Source organism: Petaurus breviceps, unplaced genomic scaffold, assembly GCF_028583685.1.
Source record: "Petaurus breviceps papuanus isolate PSGF00001 unplaced genomic scaffold, PetGlider_PUasm1.0 181, whole genome shotgun sequence".
Classification (NCBI taxonomy): Eukaryota; Metazoa; Chordata; class Mammalia; order Diprotodontia; family Petauridae; genus Petaurus; species Petaurus breviceps.
This window is the reverse complement of record NW_027185784.1, coordinates 18,463,172-18,483,921: the sequence shown is the minus strand read 5'-3', so window position 1 is coordinate 18,483,921 and position 20,750 is coordinate 18,463,172. Positions and strand designations below refer to the sequence as shown.

Sequence of the window (20,750 nt, the reverse complement as noted above, 5' to 3'; positions counted from 1 at the left end):
CTGTCTGTCTGTCTGTCTCCTTCTCCCTCTCCCTCTCTCTCATTTTCTCCATTTCTCAGTTCTTTACTAATTGCTTATCCTTTGCTACAAACTAAAATAATAGCTGGTACTAATAGGTGGCTTGACCCCAGAGGAAGGATGGTCACTAGACTTAGAAAAATGATGGAAAAATAAAGAGACTGGCATTAAAAAGCTGCAGATTTAGGTTCACTTTAGGTTCAGAGGAGAATCTTCCTAACAATTAGGGCTCCCTGAAAATATCTCCTGTGGTGGTGAATTCCCTGTCAACTGAAGTGTAATGGGATGACTACTTGGCAGACCTATGTAGAGATAACTCACTTCAGATAAGGGCTGAACCAGATGAGGAGTAGGTACCTTTTTTTTTTTTTGGAGGGGGGAAGGCAAGGCAATTCGGGCTAAGTGACTTGCCCAAGGTCACACAGCAAGTAAGTGTATCATGTGTCTGAGGTCACATTTGAACTCAGGTCCTCCTGACTCCAGGGCCAGTGCTGTATTCACTGCATCACCTAGTTGCCTCAAGACTTAGGTACCTTTTAATCCCAAGATTCTAGGATTTTAGAAGTGTGCCTCACATTTTAACTCTACCCATGATGCCCACTCTATGTCTAAGCTAGGAGTGTGGGGGGTAAGATCCACAGTTACTTCAAGGCAAAGGATAAAGGAGTGAATGATTTTAACACTAGCCCAAGGAAGAACTGACTTAAATGGCCAGACCTGCCACTGAATCCACACTGGCTGATCCTGGAATTAGCTAGGTTCTCTGGGATTCCTCACATCCTAGATCACCCCACAGGATAGGCCACTGAAGAGCAGAAGCAGTGACAGGAGGCACTTTCCAATATGTGCCTTCCCATGGTTGAATGTTTTGTCAGCTTGTTGTTGTTGTTGGCAAAGATACTGGGAGTGGTTTGTCACATCCTTCTCTGCGTCATTTTATGGATGAGGAAACTGAGGCAAACAGGGTCAAGTGACTTGCCCAGGGTCACACAGTTCTTAAGTGTCTGAGGCTGGATTTGAACTCAGGTCCTCCTGATTCCAGGGCTGGCACTCTGTCCACTGTGCCACCTAGTTGCCCAGTTAGCTTGTATCGACAAGATAAAAGGCTCTCCCTGGGTTATCTTCCTCAGGTCCACTAAGTATCCGCATAGGCAACAAGGTGATGCAGTAGATACAGTGATGGATTTGGAGAGAGGAAGATCTGAGTTCAAATCCTGCCTTTGACACTTACTAATCGTGTGACCCTAGGTAAGTCACTTAACCTGCTTCAGTTTCCTCATCTATAAAATGGGGATAATAATTGCACCTATTGGATAGGGTTGTTGTAAGGACTAAATGAGACAACATGTGTAACACACTCTGCAAACTTTAAAGCACTATATAAATACTGATCAGTTATTATTACCTTACCTGGGGCTGGACACACCTGCGGCCACATCAAATGCATCTTCAAAAAGCATCTGTAAAGGGTTCACATTTTCATAGGTCAGAAGCAATAATCCATTTCTGGGCCCAGTAGGCTTGGGATTTCTGTAGAAACTCCCTGGTGATAAGACTTTCCTGGTTTGTGCAGCCCTGCCTCGGAAACCAGTGACATTCACATGGGGGCTACATTGTAAGATCAAAGGGTGGAAGGGAGGAGTGGAAGCAGGGTAAATTATTCATTCCCTTTAGCCCCACAATGGCTCTAAATGCTGGGTATTTAGCCCAAGGAGGTCAAAGACAGGGAGGAAGGATCCATGTGGGTCTAAAATATTCACAGTAACACTTTTTTGTGCTACCAAAAACATGGGGGGAAAGGAGTCTGCCCGGCAACTGGGGAATGAATGAATAAATCATGTAGTGTTTGAGTGGAAGGACGTTATTATAGAGTACATATGATATATATATATATACATATATATATATGTATATATATATATATAGCATATATGATAATATATAATATAAATGACCCAAAGAAACTTAGGAAGCTTTGGATGAACGGATGCAGAAGGACCTGAGCACAATGAAGAGAAGATTACACAAGGGCCACAATCACGGTAAGGAAAATAACACTTTTTGAAAAACCCTCTATGTATGTACTGACTACTGTTGACTTCAGAGGTCTGATAATGAACATAACTCCCTGTTTTCAGTACAGAGACGAGGGACTACAAGTGGCGTAGAATACCATACATGCTTTTTGTGGTGGCTCAGCCATTGCAGACACGTCCAACTCTCTGGGACCCTATTTGGGGTTTTCTTGGCAAAGACACTGAAGTGGTTTGCCATTTCCTTCTCCAGTCCATTTTATAGATGAGGGAACTGAGGCAAACTGGGTTAAGTGACTTGCCCAGGGTCACACAGCTAGGAAGTGTCTGAGGTCGGTTTTGCATTCAGGAAGCTAAATCTTCCTGACTTCCGTCCTGGTAGTCTATCCACTGTGCCACCTAGCTGCCCATATGCTTTTAAACATAAGCAATAATTTTTTGTTTTATTGCTTAGCTACTTTTTAAAGAGAGGATCTATGGGAGAAGAGTACTAGGAAATGACACCTTTTTTTTGAAAGAGACAAAATATTTTATAATCAAGCCACACCAATCTCAGAATATCATAAGAGGGCAAGGCCAGACTGTATCCCCAGATTCATAGGGAGGAGCAAAGTGTCTTAATGAGCAAGCAATCTGTGCTGAAACTACAGCATTTGAGACCCAGGTTGAGAGTTGGGGTGGAAAGGGGAGGGAAGTGGGCAAGTGGGCCAGGAGGAGCAGGAAAGAAACGAAACCCAGAGATGTGGCCTGGGCTTGGACCTGAGGTCTCTGAGAGTGACACACAGTGGTTCCCTGACCTACTACACTCGCCAGCAGCCATGTTTGCTCCCCCCAATCTTGTGATTTGTCCTTTAACTAGGATAGTGGATGCAGGAAGGCATTTATTTGGTGTCTGAAGTATACTTTACTTATGGACAGCCACGTGGCACAGTAGATAGAGTGCTGGCCTAGAATCAGAAAGATTCATCTTTGTGAGTTCAAATCTGGCCTCAGACATTTACTAGCTATGTGACCCTGAGCAAGTCATTTAACCCTGTTTGCCTCAGTTTCCTCATCTGTAAAATGAGCTGGAGAAGAAAATAGCAAATCACACCAGTACATTTGCCAAGAAAACTCCACATGGGACCAAGAAGAGTCAGGCATGACTGAACAACCAAAGAGGATGCTACCCTTTTACTCCTCTTCTTCCCCCATTAAGGAGAAGCCCCATTCTCAAAGAAATAGTAAGCACCAAAACTCAATTGTAGGTTCTGTGTGTGTACACTGGGCCTGCACTTAGGGCACCACAAACTAAGAATTCCATGTCCCTCCACCTCCACGGGTTAAGAGACAGAATCGATAATAGAAAGAGCATCATGCTTGATGACGGATGAGCCGAGTTCAGGTTTAGACTAATACTATTGTCTGTGTGCTAATGAACAGGACACCCTCTCTTGAGCCTTTTTGGTTGTTGTTCAGTCATTTCAGTCGTTTCTGTCATGTCCAACTCTTCATGATCCCATTTGGGGTTTTCTTGGCAAAGATACTGGAGTGGTTTGCCATTTTCTTTTTCCAATTCATTTGACAGATGAAGAAACTGAGGCAAACAGGGTTAAGTGACTTTCCCAGGGTCACACAGCTAGTAAGTGTCTGAGGCCAAATTGGAACTCAGGTCTTCCTGACTCTAGGCCTGGCACTATCCAATGCTCCACCTAGCTGCCCTTTCTCATTTTAATAATGGGGATGATACTTATTTTCCTTACACCTCTTCTGCCAAGGTTGTAGCAAAGCACACTAAAAATCTTAAAAACTATATAAATAGGAACTCTTTGATTAGTTATTTGTCTATGCCTTATCCTAGGCAATGTGCTATATAGAGCACTGACTGTGGAGCCAGAAGACCTGAGTTCAAATCTACTGCTTACGATCCGTGTGCCTTTAGGCAAGACACTTAACCTCCCTGGGGCTCGGTTTTCTCATCTGTAAAAAGAGGAGGCTGGACTAGGAGGCCCTTCCAGATGTAGGTCTATGAGCCTATTGGTGAGTGTTCCATTTAGGACTGGAATGTCCCATGTTCCAAGCCAAAAGCTCTAACCAGGAGTCCCCAAGGGCCTCTGCTCCTGACTAGCTCTATGACCATGTGAAAACCCCTTAAGCAATCTGAGATTTGGGCAACTCTCCAAGACTTACTTAGTAAGTTATTTGCATTGAGCGGGAATCACTGTGTTATGCAAGAAAGTATGTACTAATACATCTTTATTAATGTATCTTCGGTCTGAATGGACTTTGTTTTCTCTTGTTTGTTGGAAACTTTTCAATTGCTAAGACACAGCAGCCATCTCCAGGATTCATGGGATTCCAAGCTAGCAACTTCTCCCCTTTACTGGAAGGTTTGCACGGCAGATTGGTCCAAATAAACAAGACATCTGAGTGAACAGAGCTGTGCTCTAATTTTGTGTACGGTGTCAAATGCCACACTTGGCACAGGGCAGGCAATTATCAAGTGCTATTTTAAAATGAGATAATGCCATATGCCTTATCTCACTAATCCTTATGCTAGGTCTTCGAGGAATGGAGTCTAATTTCCCCTCCTGTATACAGCTGTCCTGATCTCCTGGATAGTTTGAGACCTCACCACTCATTCCTCTTTGCCCTCAAACTTTCCCCTCCATGTCTGCCAAATATGATAATAAATCCATATCCTGGTAAGTGGGGTACTTGGGGAGATGGTGAGGAATAAGGGGAAAGTATCATGAGGCCTATGTTCTGGAATCATGAGTCTTCCCCTTCCCCAAATTCCATATCGTTATTTAAGTACCATATTCATTCATGTATACATCTGTCCATTCAATAATCATCTGTTAATCATATACTGTGAGTTTGGCGCTCTGCTAACTACTGGAGGTTGTTGCTGTGTCTGAATCTTGGTGACCTCATTTGGGCTTTTCTTGGCAGATATAACTGAATAGTTCACCATTTCCTTTTCTAGCTTATTTTCCAGATGAGAAAACTGAGGCAAACAGGGTTAAGTGACTTGCCCAGGGTCACATAGCTGGTAAGTGTCTGAGGCCATTTGAACTCATGGCCTGGTGCTTTCTCCACTGTGCCACTAGTTGCCCTAAGGACTGGAGATATAAAGCCAAAAATAGTAAGAATTCCTGTCTTCAAGAAGCTAACATTCAGCTGGAGAGGGTCGGGGAGGATAGCATGTATGTACATAGATAAACACCAGCAAACCACAAGGTGCACTAAGACTTTTGGGACACCCTATATTGATGAAGTACATCAAAGTAACTTTTTCAGGAAGGTGGGTAGGAGGGAAAGCCCTAATAACTAGGCAAGGAGGATTAGGATAGCCCTCATGTAGGAGCTGAGACTTGAAGGAAGTTAAGGATTCTTTTTTTATTTTTAATTTTTAATCCTGGGTCTTCTTTGCCCATTCAGGGGCCTGATCCCATGGCTGAGTGACATATTTTGACCTTTATTTTCCACCTGGGCTGGTTCACTTTTGTCTAGGCAGCCTGATGACCTGACCCCCACCCCCATTAACTTCCCACAGAACCATTCCAATCTCATTCTTTGTTATTCCTCCCCCTCCCCTACACCAGCCCAATCAGTCAAATCTCATACAGATTATTCATTCCAGTCTCTGGGCTTTTGCCTGCATCATGAAATGACTTTCTACTCTCTTCTCTGCCTCTCCATCTCCCATGACTTCGTTCAAGTTCACCTCTTCCTAAAGGCCCTGACTACCACACTGAGAATCCCATTACCCAACATCTCACTTGTGTATGTGGTTGATCCCACGCTATCTTTCCATTGTGGGTGCTGATCCTGCTGAGGGAGGTCAGTTCAAGGTATGTCCCCAACTCTTGCGGGGCCTTGACAGGTTGGAAAATCACGGGGACTCAGAATCAAACAGGAACCTTCTGGAGTGGCTGGGAACCAAACGGTTCTCCCTGTCCTCATTGGTGGTAGAGTGATTCAGGCTTCCCAAATCTCCCTCGGGCCAGAAAGGCTGTTTATGGGACATCTCAGGACTACAGTGGTCATTTAACAAGGCTGTAGCCTCCCCCAAAGAAGCAGCTAGATGTCTCAGTGGATAGAGTGCTGGGCCTAGAATCAGGAAGAGTCATCTTCATGAATTCAAATCCAGCTTCAGCCTAGCTGTGTGGGGAAGTCATTTAACCACTCTTGCCTCAGTTTCCTCATTTGTAAAATGAGCTGGAGAAGGAAATGGCAAAACCATCCATTATGTCTGCCAAGAAAACCCCAAATGGAGTTAAAAAGAGTTAGACATGACTGAAAGAGGCTGATCTGGTAGCTATAGAGGCCTCCTGTTATAGTGAATAGAAGACCTGCTCTTAGAACCATGAAAAATTGTCTTCAAGCCTTGCCTTGGACATATTCTGGCTCTGTGATCCTGCCCAGGCAGTAACAGTCTAAGAGTATAAAAGTTGCTGTTCTGCATTAATCCAGGCAATCCCCTAGAGTGCCCTATACAAATAAAATCATAGATCTAGTAAAAAAAAAAAAGAAAGACCCCTGCACAACCGGCAAGTCAGCATTGGGGTAGAGCAGAGCTTTCAGAGATATCAGCTATGGTCCTAGTGGCGTTACTGAAACACTAACGTCACCCTGGACAAGTTCTCTGGACTCTTTCTCTATAGCAAAGGGTACCTGTTCTGGACCTACCTCTGCCTCCCCCAAAAGACCCACTTACCTCCTCTGGAGAGGAGACCAGGAATCCATTGGCCTCTTGGCTGCCAACTCTACCGTCCTTCACGCTGTCGTCAGCAGCACACGTGGGCTCCCGGTAGGGAGCCTCTGCGTGTATGAAGTCGCTTTGTCTCTGAGCATAGGCCTGGAGGATGCTTCCTCTCTTCTCCTCTGGGAGCTCTTGCCACAGATGGGAGATGGCTGTAGAGACGATGGGCAGGGTCACCTGCTCAGAGGAGACAACTCCATTCTGCATCAGAAGGTCCACTGTCTGCTTGTAGAAATAGAGGTATCTGGAGGAGAGGAAGGCCAGCGGTCGGAGGAGAGGGGTGGTCACCAGGAGGCCCTGTAAGAAGCCATTTATCCAAGGTGCTGCCCCCAGCCTTTTACTCTCATGCCCATTTCATTCAGGTGTGTCTGTCTCACAGATTCTCAGAATGGGAAAGGACTTTAGCCAACTGGGGAAGGGATGGTCAGAAGGTCAGAATCCAGTATCTGCATCAGAGCAGGACTGTCTTCTAAAATACCCTCTAACAAATGGTCATGCATTCCAAAAGATCCCAGATGCTACCTACTTTCTGACAGAGAGATGATGGAGTCACAGTGCTGATTGGGATACTCGGTTTTTGGGGTTTTTTTTTTTTGCCTTTTTGGAGGGAGAAAGGCAGGGCAATTAGGGTTAAGTGACTTGCCCAAGGTCACACAGCTAGTAAGTGTTAAGTGTCTGAGACTGGATTTGAACTCAGGTCCTCCTGATTCCAGGGCTGGTGCTCTATTCACTGTGCCACCTAACTGCCCCATGGGATACTCATTCTTGGACATGACCAGTGGGGGAATTTGCTTTACTTGCTATGCATATTTGTTACAAGAGGATGATTGATTTTTGTTGTTCATTGTGGGGAGAGAAAAAAATAAATGCTTGTTAATGAAAAATGATTTTAAAAATACTTATATACTCCTTAGTCACAGCAGGCCAATACATACAGGTAGTGGTAGCAGGATTAATTCTCCCTATTAGACAGCTAGGAAGACTGAAGCAGAGAATAATGAAATGCCTCAGTCATGAGTAGGGCTGGGAATAATGTCCCCAAAGTGGCTCGCCCTCTTGATATTAGACCCAGCTTTGTCCTAGATCTTAAGATTTTCTACTGATGGGGTAAGGATGAGTGATAATAAACGGTTCTTTTTGGATCATACCATTTTGACACCCTACTTGTTCCTGGGGTCCTTTAATTTTTCTGCTCCAGTCCCAAAGGCTAAAGCAGGACATTCCTGGGACAACTTAACTAGAAAACATAGACCTGGCCTGTCTGGGAACGAGTATGGTGGGAGGCCTGTAGAGAGGCTGTGGTTCTATTTCTTGGTTTGTAAACAAGGGAAAACCTGATTTGCCTGTAAGGAAGGAATATTGTTGTGAAGTGCTACCATGGCCTTTTGGAGAACTGCCTTGGTAAGTCCCTTGGTGTCCATGATTATAAACTCCATGAGGACAGAGACTTCAGCTTACATAAGCCTTCTCTGACCTCCATCCGCAATGCCCCAAAGAAAAGTCATACTAATTTCAGCTACATATAGGCCACACATCCAAGCAAAGATTCTTAACAACCAAAGCTTTCCGAATAAGGCAGGGCTATCTCAGAGGTTCAGAAATTCCTTCCTGCTAGAGGTCTTCAAGGGGAGGCTGTCTGACCTCTTGTCACACATGGTGAACAGGAAGGATTCCTATAATGATTGGGGGTTGGACTAGATGACTCCTGAGTTCCTTCATGATTCTGAGGTTCTGTGGTACTATAAATCAATAACCCTAAGGTCCTTTTGCAGTTCTAAAATTCTGTATTTCTATGGATGCTACAACTACAGCAACTTCAAAAGAAGAAATGAATCTTTGCAAGGGACCTCGGAAAGGAAGGGGTTCCGATCTTTGTGGGAAAGCTGGACCTTGAGTTTGCCTGGACAGTGACTTCGCTTTGTGCTTTGATGATATAGTGAATTAAGTATTGGACTTGGAATCCAAATGTGTGAGTTCTACACATATATTAGCTGTGTGACCCTGGGCAAGTCACTTAACTCTTGGCCATAGTTTTCTCATCTATAAAGTTGGAATAATAATAGCACCAAATTCATGAGGTTGTTATGAAGATGAAATTAGACAATATGTTTATAATATATCATATAACTTTTAAAATGCTATATAATTATAATTAACTCTCCTTCAATAAAATAGAGCTAGGGAGTGAGAGATGAAGACTTTCTTTATGTCTTTTATTTTATGTCAGAGAGCCCAGTGTAAGACCTATATACCTCATATGCAAGATAGGGCTCATGTAATAGTCTTAAAAGATGCCTATCAGCCAGGTCCTGGCTCTATGGCGTATTATTCAAGTAAATGTCCAGGGCCTTGGACAGCCCATAGATTTCATTTCTGAGCATGGGAAATGCCCAAAGCCTGTATAAAAATACTGTATTGGTGCCCTCTGCTGGCCAAGTTCTACCCTGATGCTTTGCACATGGAGATTAACTTCTGCCTGGAAGAAGAGGGGGTGACACCGGGGGCTGCCTCTTTAAATCACCAGAAAGATCAGAAGATTGCACACTATAAATTTAGAGCTGAAAGGAATTTTAGAGGCCATGGAGTCTAAGCCCTCCATTTTTGTTTTTTTTTTCTTCCTCTCCCTTTTATTATTTTAATTTGTTATTTTAAGAACCTTTGAAAAGAATGGACAAATTTATATTAAAACGCAGTTGTGTATGTATATGCAGTACGTGTGTGTATGTGTATAGATAGATGTAGATTTATATAGAGGTTCCAGGTTAAAAACCTCTGCTTTTAGGGATAGTTGTGAAAACTATGAAAAAGGAACCTAGGAGGCCCACCATAAGCCACTTCACCAACCAGAGCACTAGTCTAGGTCAACGCTTTTTTGCTCTGTGACTGAGCCCAGCAATGCTACATCCTGCAATCAGTATCTCTGGCTGGTCCCCAGAGGGCCTGACTCTTTCCTTCTTCCTCTGAAGCAATTCAAACTAGAGATCCAGCCTCAGGACCCTTTCTCTCTCTCTCTCTCTCTCTCTCTCTCTCTCTCTCTCTCTCTCTCTCTCTCTGTCTGTCAGTCTCCTCCCTCTTTCTCTCTGTCTCTTTATCTGTCTATCTCTCTGTGTGTCTATCTGTCTCTGTCTCCTCTCTCTCTGTGTCTCTTTATCTCTGTCTTTCTCTGTCTATGTTTCTCTGTCTCTCTGTCTCTCTCACACACACACACACACACACACTAATCATTACCAACACCACCAACCATTGGCTATCACTTGCCTACCGTTCAAATTCCATCAAGTCAGGAGACAAGGTAACAGGGCACAAGTGGGAGACTTCACCCCTTCTCTCCTTTTCTTCCTCCTCCACAACTTCTCTGTCAAACTCTTGAATCAGATACCAGATTGCTGAACCATTCTCTCCCATGTCTTCTGATGTCATGCTGGGGAAAGAAACAGAGACACATGTTAGATGGGCAACATCTCTAGCATCTACCCCTCCCTCCCTCCCTCCCTCTCCTTTCATCTTTCATTCCCACCCCCTAGGTCAGGCCCTTGGACTGATTTCATGGTACCACTGGCTTGGACTGACTACAATTAATGATCCCCTGATAAGGCTTCCTTGTTGTATTTTCTCCTCCCACCTTATACCTCCAGACTCATGTACATACCCGCTCATTTCGCTTTTTTGATGAAAAGTAGCACTCACCTACCAACTGTATAAAGCTCAGATCTCATGGCTTGGTTCCATCTACTGCTCCTACATTTCTAGTTCTGTCTTGTATTATCTCCGCCCCCACCCCCCCCACCTTTCTCCAACCCACATACTCCATGCTCAAGTCAGACTGGGTGACTTGCTCTTCTTTGCTGCATAGGTCCCATACTTACCCACTTCTTTGTTCTTGTTTCCATTATTTCTCATGCCTGGAACAATCTCCCTTACATTTCCACCTATTGAATTCCTGTCCATCCTTTAAAATTCATTTAAAAAGCCACCTCCTCCAGGAAGCCTTCCCTGGTTCCCTAAGTTGTTATCTAGTTGTTTCAGTCACATCTGACTCTTCATAGCCCCATTTAGGGTTTTCTTGGCAAAGATCCTAAAGTGCTTTGCCATTTCTGTCCCCAACTCACTTTACAGATGAGGAACTGAGTCAAACGGGGTTAAGTGATAACTAGTAAGTGTCTGAGGCCAGATTTGAACTCAGGATGATGAGTCTCTCCAGGCTTACTATCCGTTGGACAACATAGCTGCCCTAAGTAGGTAATGAGTGATCTGCCCCCATCCCCAGGCCTCATATGACACTGTTCGCATCTCACTTATTCACTATTTTATATTAATCAGTTGATAGACATTTGAGTGCCCCGGATTGTGCTAAATGTTGGGGATTTGAAGACAGAAGTGAAAAAATCTCTGCTCTCAAGAAATTGACATTTTACTGGGGATACAACATGTTCATAAATATATGCAAGATAAATAGAAGATAATTTTCAAGAGGAAGGCACTAACATCTGGGGGAAGAGGGGGAGGTCTTCTACAGAAGAAAATGGCTCTTAAATGGAATCTTGAAGCTAGGAATTCTGAGATGCAGAAATAAGAGGAAGTATATGTCAAGTATGAGGGAGAGCTTATGTCAAGTATGAGGGAGAGCTTATGTAAAGTCGTGGAGATGGAGGGTAGGGTGTCCTGTGTGAAGAACACAAGGAGGCCAGTCTGGCTGGGCCATAGTGTCCAAGAAGGGGAATCATGTGTGCCAAGGTTATTCAGGTGTGTCAGACTCCCTTGCTAGGCTATAAATCCCTTGAGGCAGAGATCTAAACTTAGCAGCTCTTCTAGAATCTAGCACAACGCTCAGCTCCAGCGCTCTGAGACTTTGGGAGTCTGCAGAACCTTACCTGTGATTGTCGGAGTATATCCTGGCATATTCTTCTTTGACCTCCTCTAAAGTGGATGCGTTTCCATCCTCCAGGTTGAAGGATTCTGTTGGCAGGAAGAAGGGAAGGAGTTGCAAAGAGTTGGTGCTGTCCAGACGAGAAGCCTGACTGACACTCTACGGTTCAACCCTAAGGAGGTCCTGAGGACAGCTCCCCATTCTAGACATGAGAGGCACCACGGGAGAGAGAGGGAGACTCAAAAAACCAGCAATGAGTGCAAAGAATTAGTAAGACAAGAAACATGGAGGATCACAGAACAAAGAACCCTAGAGATGGAAGAAGCCTTTGAGATCTCGTAACTCATCCCTAGCCTATCTAAATATCCTCCTCCCCCTCCTCTTTTTCTTTCCTCTCCTCCTCCTCCTATCCCTCTTCCTCTTCTTCCTCCTCTCCCTCCCTTCCTCCTTCTCTTCCTCCCCTCCTCCTTCTCCCCCTCCTCCTCCCTCTCCTCTTCCCCCCTCCTCCTTCCCCTCCTCCTTCTATCCCTCTCTTCCTCCTATCCCTCTTCCTCTTCCTCTTCCTCCTCCTCCTAGTCCCACTGGTTGATGAGAGACTCAGAGTGATCATTTGACCCTTCAGCCATATCTAGCTGTCCTGTCTCAGACAGCTGCCAAGGACCCCAGATCAGACTGCTCACATTTGTCTCTCATTTAGTGAAACCCTAACCGGTCTATCCAGACCTAAACCCCAACTGACTGAGAAGCAGGGCTAGGTTTGACCCTGGAGGGGGAGAAGGGGCCCACTGATACCCGGTTACCTTTCATCTTCAGCAAATTATCCAATGTTTGCTCCAGTTCCTGAATGTGATTCTTCGCCTTACGCAAAACCTGCCACTGAACACAAAGGCAAAGCTGAAGCCCCTCCCTGACCACTCTGAGCAGGTATGTGTTGCTGGAGGCAGAGAGGGCTGTCCTCGTGGACCCTTCTTTCCCACTAGTCACTCACAATCTTTGGGCCATTTTGGTGCAAGTGATAGGAATGGTCAAGATTACCAAACCCAAATTCAATTGTAAGGATTTAAGACTTTAAAAGAGTTCATGTAAATGGGTTTTATATGAAATACCAAAATACTTGGATAAGCAGAGATCAGCAAAATGTTACTTGAGTGTTTTTTAGTGTTTTGTTAAAATGCCAAGCTGAGATCAGCAACTTAAATGTTGATGCTTACACAGTGGCCACGACTCTGTCTCTATAGATTTTTAAAAAACAATTTCAAACCTGTCTGTTGATTACAATGAGATGATAGTTTTAGAGCTGGAAGGGACCTCAGAATTCACATCTAGTCCAGTCATTCTTAACCTGGGGTGCATGATTTTCTTTCCTTTGATATTCTGATAACTGTGTGTTAAGTTTTCTTTGTAATCCTTTATTTCATGCATTTAAAAACATTATTCTAAGAAGGGAGGGGGGTCCCAAAAGCTTCACTGAACTTCCAAGGGGTCCCTGGCAGAAAAAAGGTAAAAAGCCCCTGATACAGTCCGACTGAAGGCACAATAGGTGAAGTGAGCTTAAGGGAACATATTCTAATAAGGACAGTGCCAACACATGGATCTGGGTCCTCTGACTACAATTCCAGTGCTCTCTGCCCCTGGGCCACAATATTTTGTCTTGGACATTACCAGGAAGAAACCTCTTAACTTGGCAAAGGTAGAAAAAAAACCAATTTGATGGTATAGTCAATGCAGCTGGTGCTAAATCTGTTTGGTTTGAATCAGGCTTTAGGTAAGTGCTTTAAGAATGGCCTAGAAGAATCCTGAAGGCAGGGATTGTGGCTTCTGCTTTCTTACCATGGAATACAATTATCCCTTCCCTATTGTGACTTTCCCTGTTGTGGTTTTGATATATTGTGGGTCAGCATAAGAAATTAAATGGGAATTTTGGGGAGTTTTGCTGAAGCCGCAGCTGACGTGCAAAGGCCAGCAGATGACACAGAGCCTATGACCAAATACTTAACCCAAACTTTACAATTAGGTACTATAATCACCCCATTAAAAAAAGAAAAAAAATCAGACTTCTCTGGCACGAAGGGACGACCAGCAATTTTTACATAGATTTTTCAGATCGAGGTGGTGCAATGGGGAAGGGATAACTGTGCTTAGCACATTGGTTCGGCATACTCCTTCACTGACTAAACAATTCTATTTGCTACAACAGAAGATGACCTAGTTTGAATATCAGTCTTCAGGATGCCTAGCTCCAATGTACATAGGTAAACAGAATTAGCGGATTTGGCTTACCTGTAACAATGTGCTGCCAGTTAATATTATAATCCACTATACAAACAATGACTTAGCTGGAGAGTGGGGCCTCCACTGGGATTCATCTTTGTACCCCTTCCTGCCATGCCCAAAGCTGGTATTTTGCAAATGTTTATTAAATTTTATTAGCATTACACTTCATCTAATAACTCAATAAAATAGCCACCACCGAAACAGGTACAATTTCCAATTGCATTGTCATCTTTCACCCTGAATTGGAGAGCCCAGAAATTTTCCTCCTGGCTTTTCTTCCCCCCAAAGTGTGAAAAGTTAGCAAAAGGCAGACACAATTTAAACTTCCGAAATTCTTATTCCACAAAGTGAGACAAGGCAGATGGCTTCTTTATTGCATTTTACCTTATTTTACGGATTGCATCTGGTAGGAATGAAGTTTGCAATTTTAGGTGAACTCACACACTAATCAGATGTATCACAAGAAGATGCTCAGATCAAAGCAATGGCCAAGGAGCTCTGACCAACCCAAAAGACAATGAAGAAGGACCAGAGGCAACAGAACAATAGAAAACATTTCCCATTTAACACAATCCACCTTAGCTTCAATAGCCTATTCAAAATAGAGGTACATTTAATGTTGCTCCAAGAAACACTATGTCTCTACAAGGCCTATGACCCAGTGGAAATTATGCCGGATTTGGAGCCAGAGGATATGAGTTCCTGCATGACCTCGGACAAGCAACTTCATCGATTCAGGCCCCAATTTCTTCATCTGCAAAAACCGAGGGGTTTGAATAGAAGGCCTCTCAGGTTCCTTTCAGCTCTCAATCTATAATCCTATATGCACTAAAAGGATCCAGTGTCTCAGAACTATAGGGATAAGGAAGCAGAAAGAAAAGGATTCTTGTCCATGAACTCCTCTACTGTTTATAATGATTTATCATCCTGTAAAGTTTGTAAAGAAGATCCCGTAAAATCCTCTTCTTTCTGTTCTACTTCCATATGGAAGTGTATGTTGTATTTGGTGTTTGTTAAATTCAGAAATTTGTTTTAATTGCAAAAAAGGTAAGTACAAATTTTTTTAAAAGTTTGCAAATCACTTTACATACATCCCCTTGGTGATCCTTATAAAAATCCTGAGGTAAGTGTTATTGTGGTCCTCATTTTATGGATGGGAAGACTGAGGTTCAGGGAGGCTAAATTAATTGCCATGGGTCACGCAACTAATAAATGTCTAGGGCAAGAGGTCTACTTGACTCCAAGTCCATCACTCTAGTTGCCTGTCTCTACTGGTGCTAAATGACAGGTCACCACTCTATTTAGCACCCTCTCCATAGTGAAGGAAAAGTCTGAATTGTAGCTTCTTTCAACTCAGATGAACATTCTCCTTCATTCTCCTTATTTTAGTCATTTAAGTTAATGTAGCAAATACTTCCTTGCCAGCAGAAAGACACAATTCAGGACTGTTCCTTTCTGGATGACCACAACTTCTGATGCATGGAGAGATGACCTTTACTATTGTTCTGATCTAGGGGCAGCTAGGTGATACCAAGAGGGCCTGGAGTCAGGAAGACCTGAGTTGAAATTCAGCCTCAGACACTTACTAGCTGTGTGACCCTGGGTGAGTCACTTAACTTTGTTTGCCTCAGTTTCCTCATCTGTAAAATGAGCTGGAGAAGGAAGCAGCAAATCACTTCAGTATCTTATCCAAGACCCATGAATCATGGGTCACAGTCAGACAGGACTTAAATCACTGAATAACAGTAATTCTGTTCTAACTTCCTGCTATAAAAGTGATCCTAAGTTGTCAAAAGCTCTTGAGGAGGGAGGGCCCTCTCTGACAACTCCACCTCAAATTAGAAAGACTTCAAATGCAGACCCTGCAATGGGTGGCATATCTTTTGTCTGAGGTCCAGTCTCACTGAGTCCAAAGAGGCCAGAAACCATCTGTGCCCATGGAACCTTCCATTTAAATCAAACCAACAGGTCCTTAGGAACAGCCCACTTACATGCAAGGCAAAAGGCAAATGGATGGAGTGGAGAGAGGTTTGCCTTTAGAGTCAGCAAGGCCTGGATTTGAGCTTTATCTGTGACACACACACACACATTAGCTGTTTGGAACCGGGTAAGTCATTTAATCTGGGTACTCAAGGCAACTCTCTAGAAATTTCAGGCAAGACTACAGGTCCCAACATTGATGAAATTCCATGTGCACGGGGCTCCAAAAGAATCAAACCAAAAAACTCTGTGACTTCAAGTCTCTTAAAGTACAAAGACAAAAAGGTAAGCAGCCCCTGGCCTCTCAGAGCTTACATTCTGTTTGAAGGAAAGAAATAATCCCAGGGCTAACCTGTGCTTTTTAGGTTGTTCGGAAATGTATTGTTTAGATGTTTAGAAGCTTCAGCACCTTCTCCCTAACAAGATTTTCTTATTCTTTTGTATCCTCTCAGCTACTAACTCATAGTTCCAACAGTAGGGAGCAACAAATATAGAAGACTGACTCAACTATCTAGCAGGGTTTTTGTGTTTTGGGGGGTTTTGTTTGTTTTTTGCTAAGACCAATGACTGTATGGTGGTCACACAGAGAACCTAAAGGCTAGGAGTGGCTTCTCCTAAGCTGAGGCTCTTTTCTCCCACCCTAAGATATTAATAGTAATCTCTACCATTTATAGGGGCAGCTAGGTAGCCCAGTAGATAGAGTACCAGGCCTGAAGTCAGGAAGACTCATCTTCCTGAGTCCAAATCTTGTCTCAGATACTTACTAGCTGTGTGACCCTGAATAAGTCACTTAACCCTGTTTGTCTCAGTTTCCTCATCTGTAAAATGACTTGGAAAAGGAAATGGCAAACCATTCTAGTACTTCTGCCAAGAAAACCCCAAATGGGGTCATGAAGAGTCAGACGTGACCAAAAATGACTGAACAACATCAAAAAGCATTTGTAAAGTGCATTAAGGTTTGTAGAGTACTTTATATGTATTATTTCATTTGATCCTCATAGCAGCCCTGGGAGGTGGGTACCAATAGCCCCATTTTAAAGATGTGGAAACTGAGGCTGAGAGATGTTAAGTGATTTGCCAAATGCCACACAGTTAAGTTACAAAGTCTGCTAAGGTCACAATTAACAAAAAATTACCACTAAAAGAGTCAGTACTTTACCATCTGCACTAAAATACAGCAGTCTTAGGCTCAGAAAGGACCTCAGGGGTCACAGAGTCTAACCCGGACCTAGACAAAAATTCCCTTTACACCATACCTGACGAAGGGTCATCTGGACTTTGGCTGAAGCCCCCCAGTGATGGCAGTGGTGAGAGATGCCAAACCCTACCCTGTCCCACCCCTACTTCTGGGGAGGGGGGGGGAAGCTCATGCCACTCCTGGTGGGCGGCTTGAATTGTTAGAAAGCCTTTCCTTACATCGAGCCTAAGTCTACCTTTGTTCAGTGTCATCCAAATACTTGTGGTTCTAACCCCTGGAGCTAAGAAATCTAATCCCCTTTCCTCCATGATTGCCCTTCCAATACTTGCCAGATAGCTCTGGGTTGTAGACAGTAGTTAGAGGGCAAAGGTACAGTGAAAAGCGGGTGCCAAGATGCTACAGCTCTATTCTGAAACCAAGTGAGTGGGATGAAGTTTCACGAGTGATCTATGAGAGCCATAGTTGGTTTGAGGAGGGAAATGGAGTCATCTCCCTGCTCTAGGGAAGACTCAGGTTGGAACACTCTTCCTACTTCTCCCCATGTGCATGCAGACAGGGATGCTTCATACACATGGGCACAGAGATCTATGGCAATGTCCCAGCTGGAATATCATGACCAACCAGTTAACCAAGGGGTTAAAGCCACACTCCATTGCACTTCTCTGAGACATCTTAGACCTTCTGGGGACGGGGGGATTATATTGTCAGAAGTAACTGAAACACGGAGAGCTCCTGTACAACCCCCTCTCCCTGCCCCAGCACACCCATATTCCCTGTTGCCTGTGCTATCCTGGCAGGTTCCTCCATGATCCCTCTCCCCCATTATGCTTCCCTACCAACCCCTTTACCCCTATTGCATTTTCAGGTGAGGAAAAGATGAGTTCATTGATTCATAGAGTTAGATCTGGGAGAGATCCTTGGAGGTCACCTAAAGCTTTTTTTTTTTTAAGGAATTGGGGTTAAGTAACTTGCTCAAGGTTACACAGCCAGTTGTTTCTGGGTGGGGTGGTAAGTATCTGAGCCCAGATTCGATCCCAAGTCATCCCAACTCTGGGGCCGGTGCTCTTACTCACTGAGCCACCTGGCCACCCCCTAAAGCTTTTTTAAAGATGAGGAAGGGCCGGCTAGGGTTGCAGTGGATAGAGCACCAGGCCTGGTGTGGGGAAGACTCATCTTTGTGAGTTCAAATCCAGCCTCAGACACTTAGTAGCTGTGTGACCCTGGGCAAGTCCCTTAACCCTGTTTGCCTTGGTTTCCTCATCTGCCAAATGAACTAGAGAAGGAAATGGCAAACCACTCCAGTATCTCTTCCAAGAAAACCCCAGATGGGGTCATGGAGAGTCAGACATGACTGAACAACAACAAAGTGAGGAAACTGAGGCCCAAAGCACTTAGATGACTTGTCCTTTGTCATAGAGGTAGCAAGCAGCAAAGGTGGGATTTGAATCTAAGCCCTCAGGCATGAAATCTCCTTCCTGATCCTGAAAAATGTGGAATTCCTCAGCTATATCCACTAAGGAGGTGTGTATGTCAGCGTGTCATTTCCCCTCCCCCTTGAGCCACTCACCCCTGCCTCCCCATACCTTTGATGCTGTATTATTAGAGTGAGAAAAAACCGTTCTCCTAAGGCTGTTGAAGAGTCCGGCCATTGTTGCACGATGCTGGGCCTGAGACAAGCGTCTCCGCAGTGCCCGGGGCTCTAACTCCTGTAGCTGGGCTAGGAGTCTGGGAGCCACTCTGACATATGGGCTGCTGAAGTCTCCAGATGTCTCCATTAAAAGCTGCAATGGAATATGAAGCCTTTTGCCCTAAATAAGTAAATCCCCAGGGGGGAGGGGAGAGAGAGAGAGAGAGAGAGAGAGAGAGAGAGAGAGAGAGAGAGAGAGAGAGAGAGAGAGAGAGAGAGAGAGAGAGAGAGAGAGATAATGTGGATGGAAGCAAAAGAGGAAGAGGGAGAATGGAAGCAAGGGACCCCCACACTCACACTCATTATCCACAACAGACCCTGACAGAAATACAGCACATGCACACAAAACTATCAACACTGGGTTGACAGTCAGAGGTCCCCACTGAGTCACAGAACAAGAACACCAGGGCACCAGGTAGAGTCCGACTCCTTAACTTCTTGATATAGTTGATATGGTCAAGGGAGTGTCCTTCCAACCCAAGCCCTATCCTTAGATCCTAATTCTAAGATACAAGGCAAACTCCTCAGCCTGGCATTTCAGGCCCTTCACGATCTGGCTAGAACCTCTTTCCAGACCTTTTTCATATTACCCCTTTCCTGTACAGTATTTCCCATCACACTAGCTGCTCTATTCCATCTCTGTCCCGCATGCCTGGGGTCCATTCCCTCCTTCTACTGCCTTGTAAAATTCAAGTCTCAGTTTGGATGCCACCTCCTATATATGGGCAGTCTTTTCTAATTCCTCCCTCAGCTGCCCCAGACTGCTTTTGTTTTATATATCCAGCCTTGTGCTTTGCACATAGTAGGTGGTAAGAAATGTTGAATTCAACCAAGCTGATCTCTACCAATTTTCAAACAGCTGGGACTCCTAAAAGATAGCCCCCACCATGAGATCACAGATTTAGAGCTGGAAAAAGGGATTGTAGAGGGTATCAAGACCAAACCCCCCCCCCTTTATTTTACACATGACAATGAAAGAGATTAAGTGCCTGGCCCAGAATCACACAACCCACAGTGTAGGCAAGTGTCTAAGAGAGGAGTCGAACCAAATCTTCCTGCAAATCCAGTGCTCCATTCAGACTATGTGGCCGGGCCTTGTCATCTAGCTACAAAATGGGAAAGTCCTAGGACAGCTACAACATAGCATTGGCTTCCCTTTATCTAGTGCTTTAAGTGGAGATTTATGGTCTTATCTTACAAGCAGTGCTTACTGAGGATAATCCTTTCTTCTATTGGAAATATCTTCACTATAGCTAGAAATATTCTGGGTTTATGGGGATGGAGTCCCTTCCCTACAGCAGGCAATGTTAGTAATCTCACTATCCCTCCTGCAGAAGATTGGGTGTTTCCCACGGCAGCCATAGCAGACCTGCATAGACTCTGCACACTTATTTGTACAAGTTCCTGACAATCCATTCCTTCAAGGGATTCAGGCTATCCTAAAGTCATGAAGGGATGTCCAGAGTGTTCCTTTTTTTTGAGGGGGAGAATCACTGGCTCTCAGAAGCAATGCATTGATCATTCATTTCTCCATAATTATCTAAGCCTCAATTTAATTTTTGCCAGGAGAATTCTGACAATGGTACAGCAACTGTCAGCAGTTGGGAGAAGGAAGCCTTGAAGGGAGAATAAATTCAAATGCATACTAAATCATAGACTTAAAATGCCTCTCCCCCCCCCCAATGGAAATAATACTAGATTTACAGTCTGAAGACTGCCTGCCACTTAGTACTCATGTGGCCCTGGGAAGATCGATTCATGTCTCTGGGGCTCAGTTTCCTTATCTGTAAAATGGGCATAATAATACTCCTCCACAGAGTTGTAAGGTCCTTGAGGTCCAGGATTGTTTTTATTTTTGTCTTTGCATCCTCAGTACCTAGCACAGTCTTGATGCATAGCAGATGCTAGACAAAAAAAAAATGCTTCTTGAATTGAATTTTTGTTGT

At 44.1% G+C, this 20,750-nt stretch overlaps 1 protein-coding gene across 1 annotated transcript in view; it reads right to left on the bottom strand.

Moving 5' to 3' along the window:
- The window catches only part of STRA8 (stimulated by retinoic acid 8), a 24,647-nt gene extending 5,755 nt beyond the window's left edge, over positions 1–18,892 (bottom strand). Inside the window, exons 1-6 of the mRNA XM_069086988.1 lie at positions 18,701–18,892; positions 12,466–12,541; positions 11,670–11,754; positions 10,061–10,219; positions 6,754–7,042; positions 1,429–1,478 (exon numbers count right to left, since the gene is read on the bottom strand). Coding sequence (XP_068943089.1) covers positions 1,429–1,478; positions 6,754–7,042; positions 10,061–10,219; positions 11,670–11,754; positions 12,466–12,541; positions 18,701–18,892 — 851 coding nt within the window. The remainder of the gene's footprint in view (positions 1–1,428; positions 1,479–6,753; positions 7,043–10,060; positions 10,220–11,669; positions 11,755–12,465; positions 12,542–18,700) is intronic.
- Between the last annotated feature and the right edge of the window lie 1,858 nt (positions 18,893–20,750).